Here is an 18,087-nt window from a genome sequence, read left to right on the forward strand (position 1 = left end):
TGGCCACACCCACGCGGCAGGGAGGGGGCGCCCCGGCAGTTTCTGCCCAGGGGTCCACAGCTTCCTGGGCTGTTCCTGGAAGCAGCAAGGGACCAAGGAAGAGGCACCCCCCATCTCAGAGGCAGACAGCGCCCCCTGGTGGGAGTTACGTGACCCTGGCTCAGCCCGGCCAGGTCAGACCCAACCAAGAACAGAAGCCCAGCCCAGGCACCGCCAAGTCCTTTATTAACTGTAGATTTAAAAAAAAAAAAAAGCGATAAATGTAAAAAAGACTTTCTTGGAAGCCCTGGAAGGGGTTAGGCACTGCTAGAAGCTGCCTGGCCGGGGAAGGCATCCCAGCCAGAGGCAGGAACGGACACCAAAGCCCCGCCCAGGGGGGCAGCCGGCCCCGGGAGGGCAGCGAGGGGCTTGGCTCAGGCCTCAGGCGGGGACTGTGCAAAGACCAGGGCAGCACAGGCAGGGCTGGGTTGAGGGGCGGATCCCCCGAGCACCGTGTTCCCACTGCCACCTGCCCACTCCACTCGTGGGCACGCACACGTGTCCACGTGTGGGCTGGCGTGCCTGGGCACAGCTTATACATACGGACAGCAGGATGAGGGGCCCCCTAGCAGGAACGGGGTGGGGGCGCTCATCCCAGAGCTTGAAGAAATAGCTTAGAGAAGTCTTTGGAACCTCCCCAACTCCCGGGAGTGGGGGGAGCCTGAGGGAGGGGTAGGAAGCCAGCTCTGGTCCCCCCCCTCGCCGCCGCGGGGCCTCATGGGGCCAGGCCCTCCTGCCGCCGCTGCAGCACCTCGATGACGTTGCTAATTCCGTCCTCTGGCACCTGCAGGCAGGTGGACGGGAGGGAGGGGGGTCAGCACTGGCCAGAGCTGCCCTGCCCCCCCAACCCCCCCCCACCCCGCACTCAGCCGGGGGCACTCACCAGGGCGTGGTCGAAATTGAAGGTGCTGATGTAGTAGGCAGAGATGTCGGCGGCCGCCAGGGGCCCAGCAATCTGGGCCACGATGCCACACTCATCTGAGGGTTGCAAGAGGGCCCGGAGTGGCTCACCCCGGCCGCCCGCCCCCACCCCAGCCCCACCCCACCCCCAGCCTGGGCAGCGGCCCTCACCAAAGCCCAGCGGCTGCCCGCCGATGCGCACCATCCTCCACAGCTCCCCGGAGGAGCTGGTCAGCAGCAGGTCGCTGGGGAACCTGGGAAAGGCAGGGCAGCTGGGCTGTGTCTGAGCCAAGTCCCCGGGGCAGGTCCCACCTCTTCCCTCTGGTGAGGCCTGCGGCCCCGGCTGGGGTGGGGGCGGGGGGGGGCGGTCACGTACTTTTTCTGTGTCTCGGCGTCCATGACAATAGAAATGTAGCCCTCGATGAGGGAGAAGGCAAAGAACGGGATGGAGCTGGACTCCAGGGAACCCGAGGCCGGCTCCTTGGGCGTGCTGGGGAGGGCCAGCTGGGTGAGGGGCTCTGAGGGGCCCCCAGCCCGCTCCTTCTGCTCCCCAGCAGCCTCCAGCCCCCCTGGGAAGGGACTGGCAGGGGTGGTGCTGGGCCAGGACCGCTCATCGCTGCTCCACTGCCCAAGGGCCTGACTTCCTGTAGCTGTGGGTGGGGCCCTGCAGGACCCTGGCAGAGAGGGCCTGGCCAGGGTTTGGCTCGGGAGCCGCTCTGCAATGCCAGTGGAGACGGCGCTTCCCCGAGCATCGGCGGAGGGCCCACGGGCACCCCAGGGGGCCGGGAACCCCCCCCCCCAGGACACAGGGCAGGGTGGACCCCCAGAACCAATGGAGGAAGGTGTTGGGGGTGGAAAACAGGGGCACACAGGGCTCACCTGTGGGAGTAGAAGAGGACATCGATGAGGGTGATGGCGATGGCCGGCAGCGTCTCGGGGTCCAAGGTGAGGACACAGAAGCGGTTCTGGGGGCTCTGGATGGGATGCACCGTGGGGCTGGGCCCTGCTGGAGACAGGGCAGCCAGTGACCAGTGTCTGGAGCAAGCGCGCCCCCTGGTGGTCAATCAGGGAGGGACCGGCCCCGGTCAGCTCCCAGCTCCTCAGGGTCAGTGTCGGGGTGCAGGTGCACAGACCCACCTGCAGGGCCCCAGTGGGACAAGGCAGGCCCCGCTCCAGTATGGGTGTCCGGGGGCAGCCCTCACCATGCTGGGCGCGGGGGAAGCCGTTGCTGGAATCGTCCCTGACAACAGGCACAGCTTCCCCGCCCACCTCACGGTAAATGGCGAACTCCTGGGCCAGCGTGTGGATCACCACGGACAGGTCCTGCTCCCGCACCTGGGCCACGGGCAGACGGGCACATCAAGTGGGTGCCGGCCCGGGCGCCCTTGCTCTGCCACGCCACGCCCCCGCGGGAGACTCACCAGGATGAAGTCCGTCTGGTAGGTGGACAGCATCAGCACGGACACGTGATGCTCGGCCAGCGGTGCGATGACGGAGCGGGCGATCTTGGTGACCCCGGCGGCCTGCACCGCCGCCCCGCTGGAAGACGACACGTTCAGCACCAGCCACGTGGCCTCAGCCACTTGCAGAAACTCGGAAGGGGGCAGCTCTGTGGGCGGGGGCACGTGCCTGGTCAGGGCTGCCTGCTGGGGCCTGAAATTTCGCAGCAAGCCCAGAGCTCCAGGCTCAGATCTGGACCCAAACTCAGATTCGCCGTTTACTTGCTGTGGGACACTGGGGCTAGCGACTTGAGAGTTTCCTCATCCCCGAAATGGGCTCCACGGGACTCCTCTCTATTGGCCAAGAGGCATTACACCACGTGGCACCACCAGGGGGCGCCAGCAGATCAGGTTGGCCCCCTTTTGGCAAGACCCAGGGTTTCCTGCAGCACAAACAGGTAAACTAAGGCCTTTCGGAGAGACCCGGGGCAGGGGCCAAGCCCCACTTGGCTGGCCTGAGATCCCAGGCCGATGAACACCGGCCAGGACTGCAGGAGCCAGAGTCAGCTCCAGGGCCAGGCAGGGACCAGGATTGGCTTTCAGTCCTGAGCTGGGGGGTAGGGGGGCCCTGCCCTGGGATGCCCACACGCTCTAGCATTCCTTCCGCCACCCTCAGATTCCCAGAGTTCCCTGAGCAGCCGGGTCCGAACGTGGGCGATAAAACTCGGAAGGAAATATAACGCCCACGGGGGTTCCAACAGCGCCGGGAACCCCAACCCTGCTGCAGGCCCAAGACCGCCGGGGGCCCCTCCCTCACACACAGTCTGCAGAGGCCTCGGAGGAGAAATCCCCCTAGGTCAGAAGAACCCTGTCTACACCCTTTTCATACAGCGAACGGAGCTCAGAGAGGGGCAGCCAGTTGCTCACGGGGCAGGGAGTGGAGCAGTAGGACCTGAACCCAGGTCCATCAGCCTTGAAAAAGGCCGCAGCTCCTGGGACATCAGAGCCCGGCATCTGGCGAGAAGCCTGCAGCGTCCAGCCCCGCCCTCTCCAGCGCAGCCCCCTCCCCAGGGCAGCCCCCACCTTTAAAGCCCTCGTCGTCCACCATGAGCGTGTAGTCCTCGGGCGTCTCGGTCAGGCTGAAAAACTTGCACCTGGTTGGGGGCGGGCGGGAAGCATTCTCAGCCAGGAGTGCAGGGGGCCCGCCTTGGCCCGGTCCTGGGGCCAGGAGTACCCTCCTCCGCCAAGCTGAAGTTTCCTCCCCAAGGCACTGGGGAGGGGGCCGCCTCCCCGAGAGCCCCCGGCTCCTCCATCCCCGCAGGACAGGAGCGGCCCGAGGCGGACCCGTGCCCCTCTGGGGTGGCTCCGCGGGCCAGGGTCCAGCACTGTCTGCCCTCGCTGGGGCTGTCTGCGCCCGGACAGGCCCTGGGACAGGGGCCCTCGCCGGGCCGGATAGGCGGCGGTCCCGGGGAGGGCAGGCCCGGGCCAGATGGCGGCCGGAGAGGGAGCGCCTTCCCCAGCCACGGCCCCCCGGTCTCGGGTCGCCCTCGTCCTCCGCGGCCGGACCCCCGAGCCCGGGCACGCACCGGCTGCGGTGGGACAGGAAGAGCAGCTTGATGAGCGGGTGCGTGTAGAGCCAGAGCCCGGGGCGGGCGAGGCTCAGCACCCGCACCCGGTGCTCCAGGATGCGCAACTCCATCGGGGATCGCGTGGACCCGACCCCGCCGTCCACCCGACCCAGGCCTAGCGGGAGGCGGGGCGGCAGGGGTGGTGCCCTGCGCTTAAAGGAGCCGCGGCGCGCCAGCGACCACGCCGCCAACTACGCCCCGGGCCCGCCCCGCCGGGCGTCGGGCCCGGAGTCCGGATCCTTGACTGCCGCGCCCTGAGGGCCGCGCGGCCTATCCGGGATGGCCACGCCTCCCCGCCGCGGCTCCGCCCCGCCGCCTCCGACACGGCAAGCCCCGCCCCGACGGCCGCGCCGCGTTGGCTCCGGCTGGGATCGCCGCCTGGCTCCACCCCGGCCCCGCCCCCGGCCCCGCCCATTCCGCTGCGCGGGGGGACGTGGGTGGGGCGGTTTCTGGCCTTGAGGCCCGCACGTGGTTTTTATGCCTGGGACGAAGCGGAGCTCCGCCAGCGGGGTCAGCACGCTGCCCTCGGGCCGCAGGGGCGTGGCGGGGCAGCGGGCCAGTGTGCCGTCGGTCCTGGCGGGCCCCGTGCTGGGTTCCCGGCCGTGCCCCGGTGCCGTCTGCTCACGGTTCGGCAGGCGCGGGGACGCCGGGGCAGCGGGCTGGGCGGCTGTGTCCGAAGCCCCTTGTCCCCCACAGCCGGGGCTTCCTGGGATTGGTTTTGGTACATACCCTTCCCCACTTTATTTTTAAAGATTTTATTTATGTTTGGAAGGCAGAGTCACAGGGAGGGAGAGGGACGGAGATGTCTATCTGCTGGTTCACACCCCACATGGCCACGGTGGCAGCGGGGACTCAAACCCGTGTCCATATGGCCCCACACCTCCCGACCTCGTCGTGGGCTGACCGGGTGAAACCCAGGTGGCCTCACTTGTTGCTCTCAGCCGACTTCAGAGTAGGAGGCTCCCTACCAGGGGCAGAGAGGCCAGGGGCGTCCTGGCCGGCTGTGCCTGAGCCACCCACGGTGGGGTAAGGGCTTTAGGTGTGTGGGCCGGGAAGGCCCAGGGCCACACTCTAGGGGTGCATGGCGTGTGCCAGAGCGACTTCAGGCCAGAGCCTTGAGCCTGCTCGGGCCTTCCTGAAGCCTGTGGCCCCTGGGACCCCCATCTAAGCTGCTTCAGGCCCAAGGCCTCCAGCCCCCTGCCCCCTCCCCCCCGCCAGCACTGGCAGACACTCTAGATCTTACCCGGCCTCCGCAGGTCTAAGAAGACCCCGCAGGCTGAGCAGGCATCAGCAAGCCCAGGGTGGGCTTCATAGCAGGGCAGGGCACGCTCCAGGGGGCCCTTATCTGGCCAAATCATCTGCAGGCCTCTGCTTTGAGGCTTTGAACCGAGTAGGTTGAGGCAGGCCTCAGGGTGGCTGGGCAGGCCTGAGCAAGCCGCCTGCCCGCTCAGCGCCTGCACTGTAGGCAGATGGATAAGCCTCCTGCCTGGCCTTCTGGGTTCCTGTGGACAACAGAGCAGCTGCCTGTCCCCTGGAGGACCAGGGAAGGAGGGGTGTTTCTCAAAGACTGGGCCCGGCTCATCAATGGCAGGTGCAGTTAGAGTGGGAAACAGCAGGGGCTGGGGGCAGGGGGCAGGAAGTGGGTGGCCTGCCTGGGCCTCAGTATCCCCAGCTTGGCTGGGACAAGATGTTCCAGGCCCTGGAGATGCCTGCAAGCTCCCGGCGAGGCTCTGCCCCTCCCTCCCCTGCCATGTCTAACCCTGCCTGGGCCCCTGCCAGGAACAGTGGCTATTGTTTGACTGGGAAAGCCGCTTCCTCAGCAGTGGGGTGGGGTGGGGGGCGCTCCCTGGGACACGCCGTCCTGGCTCTTGCCAGTCATCAAGGGGTGACCACCGGGCCTGGGATGGTGGCCGGGAGAAGGAGCTGAGGGGCTCAGGATGTAACCCAGGTTGGCGCCCCTCTCCAGGGGAGTTGCTTTCTTCCCCGTCAGCTCTAAGAAGTGGGCGACCACAGAGCTACCTGATGAGCCGCTGACAGAGCCAGCCCAGCCGGGCACACGGGCACGCGGTGAGGGCTAGTGACCAGCACCCAGACTTCTCCCCGCCGCCTCCGAGGGCGGGAGGCCTGGGCTGAACGGGTGAGGATACTCAGGGGCCCCAGCCCTGGTGTCGGCCCGTGACCCAGAATGGGCATTTGGAAGCTGGTCAGGGCCTGAGGGGTGTCCCGGCCAGGCCTGGAGGAGGAAGATCCTGCAGCCCCCCTCAGAGAGCCTGCTCCCCCTGGGAGGTAGTCAGGGACCAGGCCTGGGGCACACCCGCTGCTTTGCCCAGCACCAGGTTCCAGTCTCGGTGGAGGAGGGGCCGCAGGGATGGGGCAAGGCTGCTCCTGGACTTGGCGTCTCTGGTGCTGGGCTGGGGGGCCCAGCTGGGGGGCTCTGCAGGGTGTGGAGAGGATGCTGAGAGCCAGAGCGGCACCCCTTTCCCAGCCCCCAGCTGCACACCAGCTCTCTACACAAGCTGTTTATTTCTGTTTTGTACAAAACCATGTTTCTATTTTACACAAAGAGCACCCCACCCTCTCCCCTCACGGCAGAGCCCTAGCCCTGGGAGCAACCCCCCCAGGAGGCGGGGCTGAGTGGGGCCCCACCCACTTGGCCCTAGCTTTGGCCTGCACTGGCTGGGCCAGCCCGAGCTCCAACTCTAGAGAAAATAAATAAGGAGGCTCAGGCAGAATCTGTGCTGGGCCTGCCAGACTCTATCCCAGTGCAGCGGCCAGGAGGCTGGTCCCTAGGAGGGTGGGCAGGCCCTGGAGTGTCCGTCCGTGAACCGTGTAGCAGTATGGAGACCCCGCCCCGGAGGCCGGAGCTGCCGGGGTTACAAGTAGGTGTCTTCACTCTCCTGGGATGTCAGGCTCTCCTGGGAGCGGTGATGTGTTGAATCCTGGGGAGCCAAGTCCTGGGGGGCTGGCTCCTGTGGGGCCAGATCCTTTGGGGGTGCATCCTGTGGGGGACGTGCATCTCCCGCAGCGGCTTGATTTGGGGCTGGGGGCTTGTCCAGCTGCCCACTCGCCTTTGTCCGCTTCCGCTGCTCCTTCTGGGTCTCCTTGGGTGGCTTGGGCTTGGCTTTGGAGCCGGGGAGGGGGGCGTCCGGAGGCAGACGGATGGATGGCGAAGGCTGCAGGGCGGGCCGGGGACCGGGCTCTGCATCCAGGATGGCCTTGGCGCCGTGCAGCCGGGGCGGGGAGCGGCACTGAAGCTCACCCCGGGTTTCTTGCCAGCGCCGCAGCTGAATGAGGTGCTCCCGCTCAATCTGGCGCTCGGTCACGGGCAGCTCCACTATCTGTGGGGGCAGTGAAGGACAGGTGGGCACCAGGAAGAAGGACCTTCCCTTTCTGCCCCTCAGCCCGGGCTCCCACGCTCCCTCGGCACCTGCTAGCCCTAAAGACTGACACCAGGAAGGATGGGGTCTGGTCCCAAGCTGTGAGCACAAGTCCCAGGGCTGAGTGCCAGGTGAGCTCAGAGTCCAGGAGGGGTAAGGCCCAGCCGGGGTAAAACCTGCTCTCGGCCACTGTGTCCACCGCCCCCCACAGCTTCCCAGAGCAGCCTGGCCACGCGGGCTCGAGCTCCAGCCCTGCTGCTTTCTGGCTGGCGGCGTCACGGGCCTGCGCTTCCTCCTGTGTGAAGGGGGGATAATGCCTTGGCCTGTGGCCGCCGTTGGAGAAGCCAGGTGCAGAGATGGGCTAGTGTTCTGCTTTTGTGCCCCCAACACTGGCCTCAGCCCTGTTCCCAGTCTGGCCCTCACCACACCCCAGAGAGGCTGGCCACTCATGTGTCACCACCGCATTACAGCCCTGAGAGACAGGAAGTAAAAAGGAAGAGAGCCGTGGCCTTGAGTGTAGGACAGGGAGGGGGGCTAGGGGCTGCAGCTCCTCCTGACTCCCAAGGGGTCAGACAGGGATGCCCCGCCAAGCCAGGCCTCCACCCACACTGTCCTGGGCTGCCGAGCAGTGGGCTTGGCACGGGGTGGGGGTGGGGCAGAGTTACAAAGTCCCCTTCCCAGTGGTGGGCCGCACCTCCTGGACCAGGAAGGCCTCCTGCATGATCTTGGGGCTGAGGCTCCGCAGTCGCTCGATCGTCTCGTACTGGCCCTGGCAGGCTTTGAGCTTCTCAGGGGAGCCCAGTGCGTGTTTCAGCAGCACCAGCCCGACCCGGAAGATGATCTTGACTCCTGCATGGGGAGGGGGGGGCAGGTGGTAAGTGCAAGGGGGCCTTCAGGGGGCTTCTCTGAAGCTGGAGGCCCCGGAGCCCAGCCTGGTACCTTCGCAGAAGAACATGTCCCAGACGCGAAGCACGGAGCTCCAGGGCAGGGTGCGGGCGAAGGCGCACATGAACCACTCGGTCATGTAGAGCAGAGGGTCGATCTTCTGGCGGCTCAGGTGCTTGTGGGCCACCGGCGACACCTTCTGCAGCAGCGAGAACAGGATTTCTCCGTCCAGCTGGATCGCTTCCTGGCACGACACAGAAGCCACGGGGCCATGACTGTGGCCTGTGGGGGTGGCCACCACCAGGCCCCGTGAGCAGAGGTGGGGGCAAGGGGGTGACAGGGCCATGGCAGGCACAGGGTCACTCCGTGAGCGTGGGCTCGAGGGGCCCGCTGGTCAGGGCCGAGGAAAGCTCAGATAGGAGAGACGGCGCTCCAGGCAGGGGTCATGGCCTGGGCCCGTGCAGAGGCCTAGTGGGCAGTGGAGGCCTCCAGGTTGCAGCAGGCACCAGGCCAGACAAGCACTCACCAGCTTCTCACTGTAGTAACCGGGCAGGTACTTCTCACAGATCTGTACCAGGCACCAGAAGGCTTGCTGCGGGGGAGAGAGACGTGAGCAAGGCCTTGCTGCCCGCCTGCCTGCCCGCCCACCCGCCTGCCCGCCCAGGGCTTGGTGGCACTCACCTCAGCCGGCATGTGCATGAGCAGGACAGCAGCGATGGGTGCCTGGGCCTGGCAGTAGCCCTCCTCTGGCCGATAGAGCGTGTAGGCCTTCAGCACGCGGAACAGGTCCTGCTGGCTACAGTGAGGCCAAGCAGGGCAGCAATGACAGGCGTGACTCTGATGCCCGCTGCTCCAGACCTGCCCCAGAATCCGGCCTTCCCCTTGTCACCAAGGGGTCGGTATCCAGTGTGGGACACGGACCCTCAAGTGACCAGTGAGGGGCTCCCACGTGACAGGGAGGGCACAGGCTCAAAGAGAGCGGGGCTGGAGCCAGGCCAGGGCAGGATGCCAGCCAGACACAGGCTAAGGAGGTACTGAGGCCTGTGAGTGGGGGGACCCTTACATGGCAGCCACGCCCCTCAGCCAGGCCAGCTTTGCCCCAGCTGTCTGTCTTGGTCCCCTTGCCTGCCTCATCTCTCCTCCTGCAAGCCTCCCACCCTCTCAGCTCCCCCTGCCCTTTCTGATGAAGCCTGCTTCCAGGGGAGGGCCAGGCTGAGCCAGCTCTAGCGCTCAGAAGTCAATGATGAAAGCAGCCGCAGAGGTCAAAGAAGCGGCTGAGGGCATCCCTCAGACTCAAACCAAAGGAGGGAAACGCTAACAATGGAGTGCTGGGCACGCGGCTTCTGAGCCCTGCCAGACTTCCTTGCCCCCGGAGGACAGGCCCAGGGTCACCTCCCAGCCCACAGGCCCGCGGCTCACCCGTGGCCCCCCCGGGACACAAACATCTCATGGAAAGGGAACTGCCGGTGCAGGTCACGTTCAATCACATCCAGCCACTTGGGGTCCCCAGGGGACATGTCCAGCTCCTAGAAGCAAGGGTAAGGGTACACATTAGGGGCCGGGGAAAGCAGAAGAGGGCATTCGTGCCAGGTACCACCGTCTCAGGTACCAGAAGAGCCTACTCCTGGGAGTGCCCACCCGATTCCAACACAGGACTGGGCCTGCCTGAGAACAGGAAAGGCTGGGCAGGGGCAGGGAGGACGGGGCCCTGGAACCCAGACAGCGTGGTCCTGGCTCTGGGAAGCCCTGTGTGGGCAGAGTGCTCATCCTAGGTGCGGCTGGAAATAGCCTCCAGGCACTTCAGGTAGGACTCGGGCGCACACAGGATGTCCCATCTGTAAGAAGGAAAGCTGCTTATCCAAGCATTAGCTGCCACTCTGAGCCAGGTGCTAGGCAGGGAGCACCTGTGGGCCCCACTCACTCCGAAAGACAGGTCCTATTGTTATACCCTGTTCACAGATGAGGAAACGGGGGGGTCAAAGAAAAGTCACTTGCCCATGGCCTTGTAGCTAGAAAAAATGGTGGAGCTGGGACGAGAGCCAGGTCTGATCCAGCGTCGTCAATCCCAGCTCCTGTGCTGCCTGCCTCTGCGCTGGTGGCGTCACCGCCTCAGGAAGGGGTGTGTGTGTCCGTGTGTGACCCGCCCAGAGCGCCGTCGGGGAGGACACAACATCTGTCAAACCATTAACCTCAGCTGCTTCTCCGGGTGCTGGGGCTTCAACAAAGCTCCTTTTCTTTGAACTTCCGGGAACATTTTAGCATGTGTACCTTTACGACAACAACAATGCTATTACAAAAAAACAAAACCGTTCCTTGGTCATTGGAAGGCTCTCCCTCCTGACTGGCATGGTGGTGACGTGGGGCTCTGTCATGTGTCAGAACTGAACTGCATGCCCAGGACTGAAGTGTTTTTTAAAAAAGAAGGCAGACCAGGGAAGAAAGAACAAGGGGCCTGAGGACAGGTCCTGGGGAGGGAGGCCCAGCAAACACACCGAGCGAGAACAGACCAGGCCCTGGCCCTGGCTGGCAGGTGTCCTCATACAAGCCCCTTGCCCCCTTATGCCCCTCAGTGGGGGAGCAGGAAGGGCCCAGCATTAAACTAAAGAACTGAGGGTGCCAGGAATAGGAGAGTAGGCAGAGGGAAGGTTGACAGGTGTGCATCCCCTGAAGCCCCCCACCCACCCCCAACTCAAGATAGGAGCCAGTGTGTCTCCCGTGCAACCCTAGCTGCTGTGTGAACACAATTCAGGTTTGCTTTTGTCAGAAAGGGGAGGAGGGGGACCGGCTTCCTGGCACAGCGGGTTAAGCTGCTACATGTGGGTTCAAGTCCCAGCACCTCCATTTCCCATCCAGTTGGGAAGGTGGCAGAAGATGGGCCAAGTGCTTCGGTCTCCAACACTTGGAGATCCAGATGGAGTTCCTGGCTCCTGGCTTTGGCCTGGCCCAGACCTGGCTGCTGACTGTTAACAGCCACTTGGGGAATAAACCAGCAGATGGAAGGTTTCTCTCTTGGTCTCTCCTTCTCTGTTTCACTCTGCCTTTCAAATACAGAAATAAATACATCGTTCAAAAAAAGAAAGGGCAAGTGGGTCTCACAAATTCTCTCTGTGGTTCCCATGAGATAGGGACTTCAAAACCCCAGAAGTCATTTCTAGGTCCCTCAGCAGCTCAAGGTGCCTGACCGCATACAGGGCTGCTGAGAAAGGACAGGGGGCGGCTGTGGGGTGCCCGGGGAGAAAGAGCTGGGTGCGGGCTCTGGCAGACCCACTGCTACTGCAGTCACTGTCTGGGCCTGCAGCCTCTGTAGCCTGAGAGGCGCAGGTGCCTGATGACGGGGTGCCAAAGAGAACCAGGCAACAAAGGCAGGAAGGTTCTGTGTGTCCAAGGAAGAGTTAGAAATAGCAAGAGGTGGAGGAGAGGGAGCCACCAGACACTGCAGTTGGCCAGACTGCTGAGATGGGGTCAGCCACCAGGCTGTGGGTTAATGGCGGGGGAAGCACAGGACCAGGTATGTGCTACCACCACAGCCCCTCCCTTGGCTCACACAGCCATGGCAGCTGCTCACCCCCATCTGTTTCCTCTGGGTCACCCACAGGCAAAGCCTGACCTGGTGTGTGCGCAGCCCCACGACAGCCGCAGGGAGCTTCCACTCCGCCTCAGAGCACTGAGAAGTGCCTCCTCACATCAGTAACCTGCCAGCCCCAGCTCTGCACTCTGCATCATACTCTGTGGACTGCTTGCTGTGCCACCAGGAGGCTGGCTGGCCCGCCCACCCTGGCATTCATCCCGGGGCTCTGGACTGGAGTGGGGCTCCCACCTGTGAGCCTCCTGTTCTCCCAGGATGCAGCCCCTTGGACTGAAGTGATGGGAGACCACTCCAGAGTCTGAAGGCCACTCTGGTGGGGCCTGGTATGGGTGCTCACTGGGATAAACAGAGCTGCCCTGCCCCCACTCACCTCTCTCAGAGAACAAGTTTGGCAGGACAGGAGTGCTCACTGAGGCATGAAGTATGTCAACAAAGAGTTGGTGGCTGGCAGCTCTGTCACACTGTCTGCCTGTCACCAGTCCCAAGGACCTGGGAGAACCCTGATGCCTCAGGCCAGGTAAGCTGTAGGTAACCCACAGCTTCCCAGGGGAGGCACTGTTCTCCTGCATGCCATGGGGCCAGAGGGAGGCGGGACTGTACAAGGAATCCTCTCTGGCCACAGAGTGGCTTCTGACCCCTTGAGGACACGGGTTTGACACCCCCAGAGCTGATGACCCCATACGGGGGACTGTGTAGGGCTGAGTTTGGCTGAGGTGGGACAAAGAGCAGAGGATGGGAAGCCAGGAAGTGCTGAGGGTCCTGAGGTCCTGCTGGGCAAGCCCCCAGAGGCCCAGAGCAGGCCCAAGGCAGCCAGGGAAGTGATGACTGCTCCTCCTGATGACCGAGCCGGGAGGCAGCTTCTGAGCCCAAGAAAGCGGACCTGAGTGCCCGGAGAGAGTTGGAACGGCGTTAGCATCTGTCCATCCCACTGCGGTCTGTCTGCTGAGGGCTGAAGCCTCAGAAAAGCAGAGCCTCCAGGAGCTACACGTCCTGATCTGGGCCGCTCTGGGCCGCCGGGGCCTGCGCAGTCAGGCACGTGACTGGAGGTTCCGCCGATGGCTCATCCTGCCGAGGGCCAGATGAGCACGTGGATTGCTGTCGGGGAAGATACGGAAGGAAGGGCTCAAAGGCAGGGAGACTCACGTCAAACTTTCCTGGGTTCTGCTGTAGCTTCACCTTGCCTCCTGACAGGTACTGCCACGCACGGCCCCGCAGAGAAGGTGGGATGCCCTTCTGGCACCGCAAGCGGATCTGAAAGTCAAAAGGACAGCTGTGCCCGCGCACCCACCCCAGCAGCGCCCCCCGCCTGGCCCCTCTGCCAGGTCTGGGCGGGCCTTCAGCGAGCATTTCAGCAAGAGCAGAGAGGGGAAGAAAGGAGGACTGTCTCATTGTTGCTACAATGCAGATCCTGTGTTGGGGGGCAGAGGAGTGACTGCAATTAGACACGCTGCCCCCAGGTGAGGGTAGAGTCTATCCCCTGGTCCAGTGACAACACAGGCAGCCCTGAGGTCTCTGACAGAATTGCAGACCCCGCCCCATACCTGGTTTCTAAATCAAAAGGGAACCATACAGATTGGGGCAACCCCATGGTTTATCACCAGGGAAGGAACTGCACGGGGTGACCTAGTCACTTTCATGGGGAGTGGGAGGGTTGGTTTCAGCAGCTGTGTACTGGAGAGGAGAAATCTCAACAGAGGTTTCAAAAATTCCTTCTCTTCTCTCCTCTTCTCCTTGACCCTGAGCTCCCAAGATCACCAGCCTGGAGCACAGGCGGCCGTCCTGACCCCAGACCTTGCTCAGATGGCCCAGGTCTCCCCTGCCACTCACTGAATGGGCAAAGCGAGGGAGGACGTGCTGCGGTAGCCCATTTGGGCTAGCTGTTCTTACTAGAAAACATCTTCCACTACCAAAACCCAGGTTGAGACAATCATCTTTTATGAATGGGAAAACTATGAATGCGGAAAAGGAGGTATAGAGTGGGAAAAATTAAGGTCACACCGAGACCCAACTACTTCTCTGACCGTACTGCACCGGCCGGAGGGAGCCAGCCCCGTATGTTCCCACTGTGCCGGCATCGCAGAGATGAGTGGGCAGGTGGGCTCCCCTGGGCTTGGGAACAGAATGAGGCTCTGAAGGCAGCTGCCCCGCCCTGGCTGGTCCCGGAGGTGCCTCGGCACCACTCCCATGGAAGGCCCGTGGGATGGCAGGCGGTGGCCAGAGACACTCCCAGGGCTCCTGCACTGAGCAGTCTGGCCTGGGATCAAGGAGCTGGGTTCTCAAAGCATGAGGAGAACACCTCATCACGGGCTCGAATCCAGTGCTGACCTCAGGCCAAGCACGTCTCTTAACTGCAAGATCAGGTCGGGATGATAAGACCTACTTCTCTGCAGCCCCGCTGAAAGGGTTCCACTAAGAAGAGGGGAAGTGCTGAGCGCGGGGTCTGTGTCCAGCAAGTGAAGGCTTCTCTACCCTGCGTCCCTGGGAGATGCCCACACAGAGGCCCAGGGCCTCAGTTTATGCCTAACTTCCCCTCACCTGGAAACCCCCTCCAGCAGTCCCACTGGAAGCCGTCAGCGGGGAGCACAGAAGGCTGGCCTTCCTGATGAACAGTGCAAACAAGAGCAAAGTTTCCAAGGGGCAGAGACAGTCAAGAACCAGGAAGGGGCCAGGCAGCAGGCTAAGGGCAGTTGGGGGACAGCAGCAGGGGCTGTCGCAGAAGCCGAGCTGCCTGGAAAGGAGGGAGAGAGGGGGCAGCAGAAGGGAACTGCCCCAGGGTCTGGGGACTGTTTCCTGCTGCTATGGGACAAGGGTTACCTGCAGGAAGCCACTCTGGGCAGGCTTTGGCAAAGGCGCTTGGTACAGCCCAGACACAAGCCCTCCAAGCTTCCCCTAGGGCCAGGCTTGGCACGAGCACCCCCATCAGCACAGCTCCCCTATACTTGACTGGCAGCTCCATAGAGCCTGGGACACTCTCGTCCACTGGATCCCCAGAGGCCCTGTCCTCGCCGCAGGCCCAGGGCCAGGGAACTGCGGACTGAGAGCCGGGAGTGCAGCCGGTCTTTCCTGCTCCGGCCTCCAGCGTCCTCAGCACAAAGGTGAGGGTCAGCCAGCAGGAAGTGGGAGAAAGTGCTCCCCAAAAGCACAGAGGAATTCGCTGAGGCAACGCCTTGGGAATGGAGGTCTCTGATGATAGCTGAGTGCAGCCGCACCCTCGCCTGCCAAACCTGGGCAGGGCAGGGCCCTACAGGAACACAGCATTCCAGCCGCAGCCCTGCCTCTCGGCAGGCCCCGATTTCTGTCCTGGACGCAGCTGAGAGGGGTAGGAAGGCCCCCCTCCCAGCAGGACCAGGGAGTCCAGGCGAAGTGTGGGGTCTGGGCCACACTCCGACTCTGAAACAGGTACGGCATCTGAGCCCTGACGTCCAGTGGAGCCCAAGCCTCCACGGCCAGGCAGGACGAGCTGGCAGGGCAGTGCGTGGTGTGGCCAGAGCAGAGGCTGCTGGAGAGTGCCCTCCGCAGTCCCGGGCCGCGTGGACTGCAGTGCGCCTGGGGAGGCCTCCGCTGGGCAGGGGCCGCCTTCGCCCTTGGGCTCTCACCACAGTGCCAGGGGAGGATGGGGAAGAGGAGGTGCTGCCAGCCACCCTGCCAAGAGCGCCCAAGGCACCCCTCTGGAGTCCCCATTTGCAAGGTAGGCCGGGGCTAGAAGGACAGAGCCACAGGCCCTGTCAACCACCAGTCAGCACGACAAATAGCTAGAGAGCAAGCTTCAGCCAGGCTGAGTCAGAGAGGGTGAAAGGGCAGGAAAACAGACCTCAGACCCAGGCAGGAAGCGGCTGAAGAACAACTGCCTTAAGAGAGAGAGAGAGGAGACAGAGATGAAGGTTTTTCTAAGAAGCAGACACTGAGTGCCCCAAATCCCACCTAGACAGCAGGAAAGAGCCCAGGCCTGGGTGAGCCCCTCCTCCCACAGCCCAGGGCTTTCAAGTCTAGGAAGGACCTGTGGTCACCACCTCATGGGAGCCTTGTAACAGGATTATCACTTGCACTTGAGGGAAACTGAGGATGGAGAGTGAGTGACTTACCCACAGCTGCACGTCGAGGCAAAGTCATGGAGGGAGGAAGAGAACAGGGCTGGGCCAAGCCATTACCTGACCTGGGTCTTGAACTTGCCACCAGGTGTGCCAGTCTGGACCAGACCAGGGCATTTGGCCCCAGCTGACGACGGGGCCCAAGGGTGCACTCTGTGGACTGGGATCTAGCGCAGAGATACCCCGAGTGGGAGACGATGGACAGGCCTCCACAGTCCAGGCAGTAAGTGCACTCTGCCAAGGGTGACCCAGAACATGGCCACACAGCTTATGAGTCGAGGCAAGCATGCTCTCATGGGGTGAGAGGGCGAGTGCTTATAGACAGCCTGACTAGGAAGGACTACTGGGTGTTTTCACTTTCATCAGACTCTCAGGAAACTGTGTTCTAACTTTGCTTTGTTTTGCTTTCGCCAGGAGCCAAGAGGGAAGTCACCAAAGTAGTGTAGCGGGTGCGAAGGCCCCTTGCTGTGGTGGTGAAGAGAGCAGGTGCTAAAGTTACCCTGCTCTTGATTCTGCAGGCCATCCCTCCAGAGGGGCCTCAGCATCGCTGCCCTCACCTGCGTGCAGTGAGGATTACGCACACTGCAAATGCTCACACACATCTGCTAACGGGTGATGGGCAGCACTCTGGCCTTCTCCCAGGAGGGCTACAGGAAAGCTGCCCATAACAGCTGTTGGCTACAGCAGCTTTGAAGTTTAGCCCCAGGACCAAGTCCTGCATGAATCTGATGTCATCTGTGAGGGCCCAGCCTTCACTTGGGTCCTCAAGATCCCAACCTTCCCCCTGCCCTCTAGCCGGCCGCTGGAGGACACCTAAGGCAAGCCCCTGTCTCCTAAGCTGGTGAAGTTCCCCTCCCTCCCCTCCTCCTCCCCTCTGCAGGCTGCCACCTCCCAGCCGAGGCCCGAGGCCCGAGGCCAGGCCTCTCACCTTTTTGTGCTTCTTGGCCATCCATTTGTCCCAGTTGTTGAGCATGTCCAGCCACTTGGACTCCCTCTGCCTCAGCACCTCCAGGGGGACCTCCTCCAGCCTGTGGAGCAGAAGGCAGGACTGTCAGATGCACCAAGAGAAGCAAAGGCCCTGGCTCTGGTCTTAGACATCAGCCTGCTTAGCCCTGCACTGCCGCTGTGCTCCCTCTGGGACTCACAAACACCCTCGTGTACATGACAGGAACGCTTCCCCTCCCTGGAGGTCACAGACCAGACAGACACGAAGTTCAAGTGCCTACTCCCTCAGTGTGTCGAGGGGCCAAGGTCACCATGCCTCTCTGGGGCAGAGGCAGAGTGTCTGTGTTTGTGCACAAAAGCAAAGCAACCCATTCCTGCCCTGGGTCTGCCTAGGTAAATAAGCTTCTTGGGAGGGCCTGTGTGCAAGGTGCGGAGTTGGACACGAAAACTAGTCCAACAAGTACAGAAACAACATGCTCACCTCTTCGCTAGAGCCAGACTACTTACGCAGAGTTCCCCAGTTATGCCTCGGGCCTTTCCTGCCTTGCCACTTTTACTCATGCCAGACCCTTTGCCAGAATGCGCCCCAAACTGTCTCTACCTATTGAAATCCTACACACACTTCAAAGCCCCATCAGACGCCACCGCTTGTACATATTTGTACAATATCCACTGACTGGGCAATTTGCACACTGTGCTGGCATTGTTCTAGGGTCAGGGCCTCTGGAGGGGTGGTGGTGGGGCTGCATTCCTGTGACCAAAACAAAGTCTTGACCCTCATGGAGTTGACATTCTGGTGGGCGCAGAGTGTGGGAAAAATGTCTTGGCATCAGCACTCACCCCAGGCGGGCAGACCAGCACCAAAGCAGGCAGAGGCAGGCTGGGGTGAGAATTCCCGGCTTAGCCAGAGGGTGCTCCAACAGACCTTTTTATGTTTCTTCTTCGTGCTTTGTGTGTGTGTTTTAATTTTAAAAAGGGTGGTTGACAGTAATAATAGAATGACAGATAAGGAAGCACAAGCTCAGAGGGGTAAGATACCCAGGGAGGGTTATCTTGTTGAGTCAAAATTGGTGAAAAAACCTGGACTCCGCTCCCGGTCAGATCCCTGTCCAGAGCCGGCAGTCGGTCCTGCCCAACTTCCCAGAAAGGAGCGCGGGGGCCGGAGGCACTGAGGGCGGCACAGAGGCGCTCTCGGGAACA

The 18,087-nt window shown here is 62.7% G+C and overlaps 2 protein-coding genes across 6 annotated transcripts in view; both read right to left on the reverse strand.

Moving 5' to 3' along the window:
- Positions 1 to 208: 208 nt before the first annotated feature.
- CASTOR1 (cytosolic arginine sensor for mTORC1 subunit 1) lies at positions 209 to 4,252 on the reverse strand. Of its 4 annotated transcripts, none has more exons than XR_016227039.1 (9): positions 3,965 to 4,252; positions 3,462 to 3,532; positions 2,361 to 2,548; positions 2,209 to 2,274; positions 1,819 to 1,942; positions 1,316 to 1,429; positions 1,111 to 1,193; positions 923 to 1,017; positions 209 to 823 (listed from the first exon to the last, which is right to left on the reverse strand). XR_016227039.1 is itself a non-coding variant. In XM_051826686.3 (9 exons), exons 1-9 carry the CDS (start codon positions 4,075 to 4,077, stop codon positions 755 to 757), a joined length of 990 nt encoding a protein of 329 aa, XP_051682646.2. In that variant the 5' UTR covers positions 4,078 to 4,252; the 3' UTR covers positions 209 to 754. The 4 variants fall into 4 exon arrangements, 2 of the variants coding, with proteins under 2 accessions (XP_051682646.2, XP_051682645.2); XR_016227038.1 differs by having other exon boundaries at positions 1,819 to 1,945; positions 3,965 to 4,237; XM_051826686.3 differs by having other exon boundaries at positions 2,142 to 2,274.
- A 2,258-nt stretch (positions 4,253 to 6,510) lies between these two features.
- The window catches only part of TBC1D10A (TBC1 domain family member 10A), a 30,886-nt gene continuing 19,309 nt past the window's right edge, over positions 6,511 to 18,087 (reverse strand). The window contains exons 2-9 of one of the 2 annotated variants that reach the window (XM_008274706.5): positions 16,871 to 16,970; positions 12,998 to 13,105; positions 9,688 to 9,794; positions 8,950 to 9,064; positions 8,795 to 8,860; positions 8,323 to 8,512; positions 8,078 to 8,232; positions 6,511 to 7,344 (exon numbers count right to left, since the gene is read on the reverse strand). In XM_008274706.5, the coding sequence (XP_008272928.3) occupies positions 6,880 to 7,344; positions 8,078 to 8,232; positions 8,323 to 8,512; positions 8,795 to 8,860; positions 8,950 to 9,064; positions 9,688 to 9,794; positions 12,998 to 13,105; positions 16,871 to 16,970 (1,306 nt within the window). In that variant the 3' untranslated portion in view covers positions 6,511 to 6,879. Of the gene's footprint in view, positions 7,345 to 8,077; positions 8,233 to 8,322; positions 8,513 to 8,794; positions 8,861 to 8,949; positions 9,065 to 9,687; positions 9,795 to 12,997; positions 13,106 to 15,936; positions 16,162 to 16,870; positions 16,971 to 18,087 lie in introns of those variants that run through there. The other variant, XM_089322942.1, reaches the window with a different exon arrangement.

Source organism: Oryctolagus cuniculus, chromosome 21, assembly GCF_051225735.1.
Source record: "Oryctolagus cuniculus isolate XC-2025 breed Fujian yellow rabbit chromosome 21, ASM5122573v1, whole genome shotgun sequence".
In the NCBI taxonomy this organism is placed as follows: Eukaryota; Metazoa; Chordata; class Mammalia; order Lagomorpha; family Leporidae; genus Oryctolagus; species Oryctolagus cuniculus.

Bases quoted from the DNA above. Each gene is read 5' to 3' on its own strand.
- CASTOR1 (XM_051826685.3), bottom strand. From the start codon at position 4,077: ATGGAGTTGCGCATCCTGGAGCACCGGGTGCGGGTGCTGAGCCTCGCC. The intron at 2,549-3,461 runs GTGGGGGCTGCC...CCCCGCCCACAG, and splicing joins GGACGACGAGGGCTTTAAAG to AGCTGCCCCCTTCCGAGTTT. The intron at 1,946-2,141 runs GTGAGGGCTGCC...CCCTGTCTCCAG, and splicing joins CTTCCCCCGCGCCCAGCATG to CAGGGCCCAGCCCCACGGTG.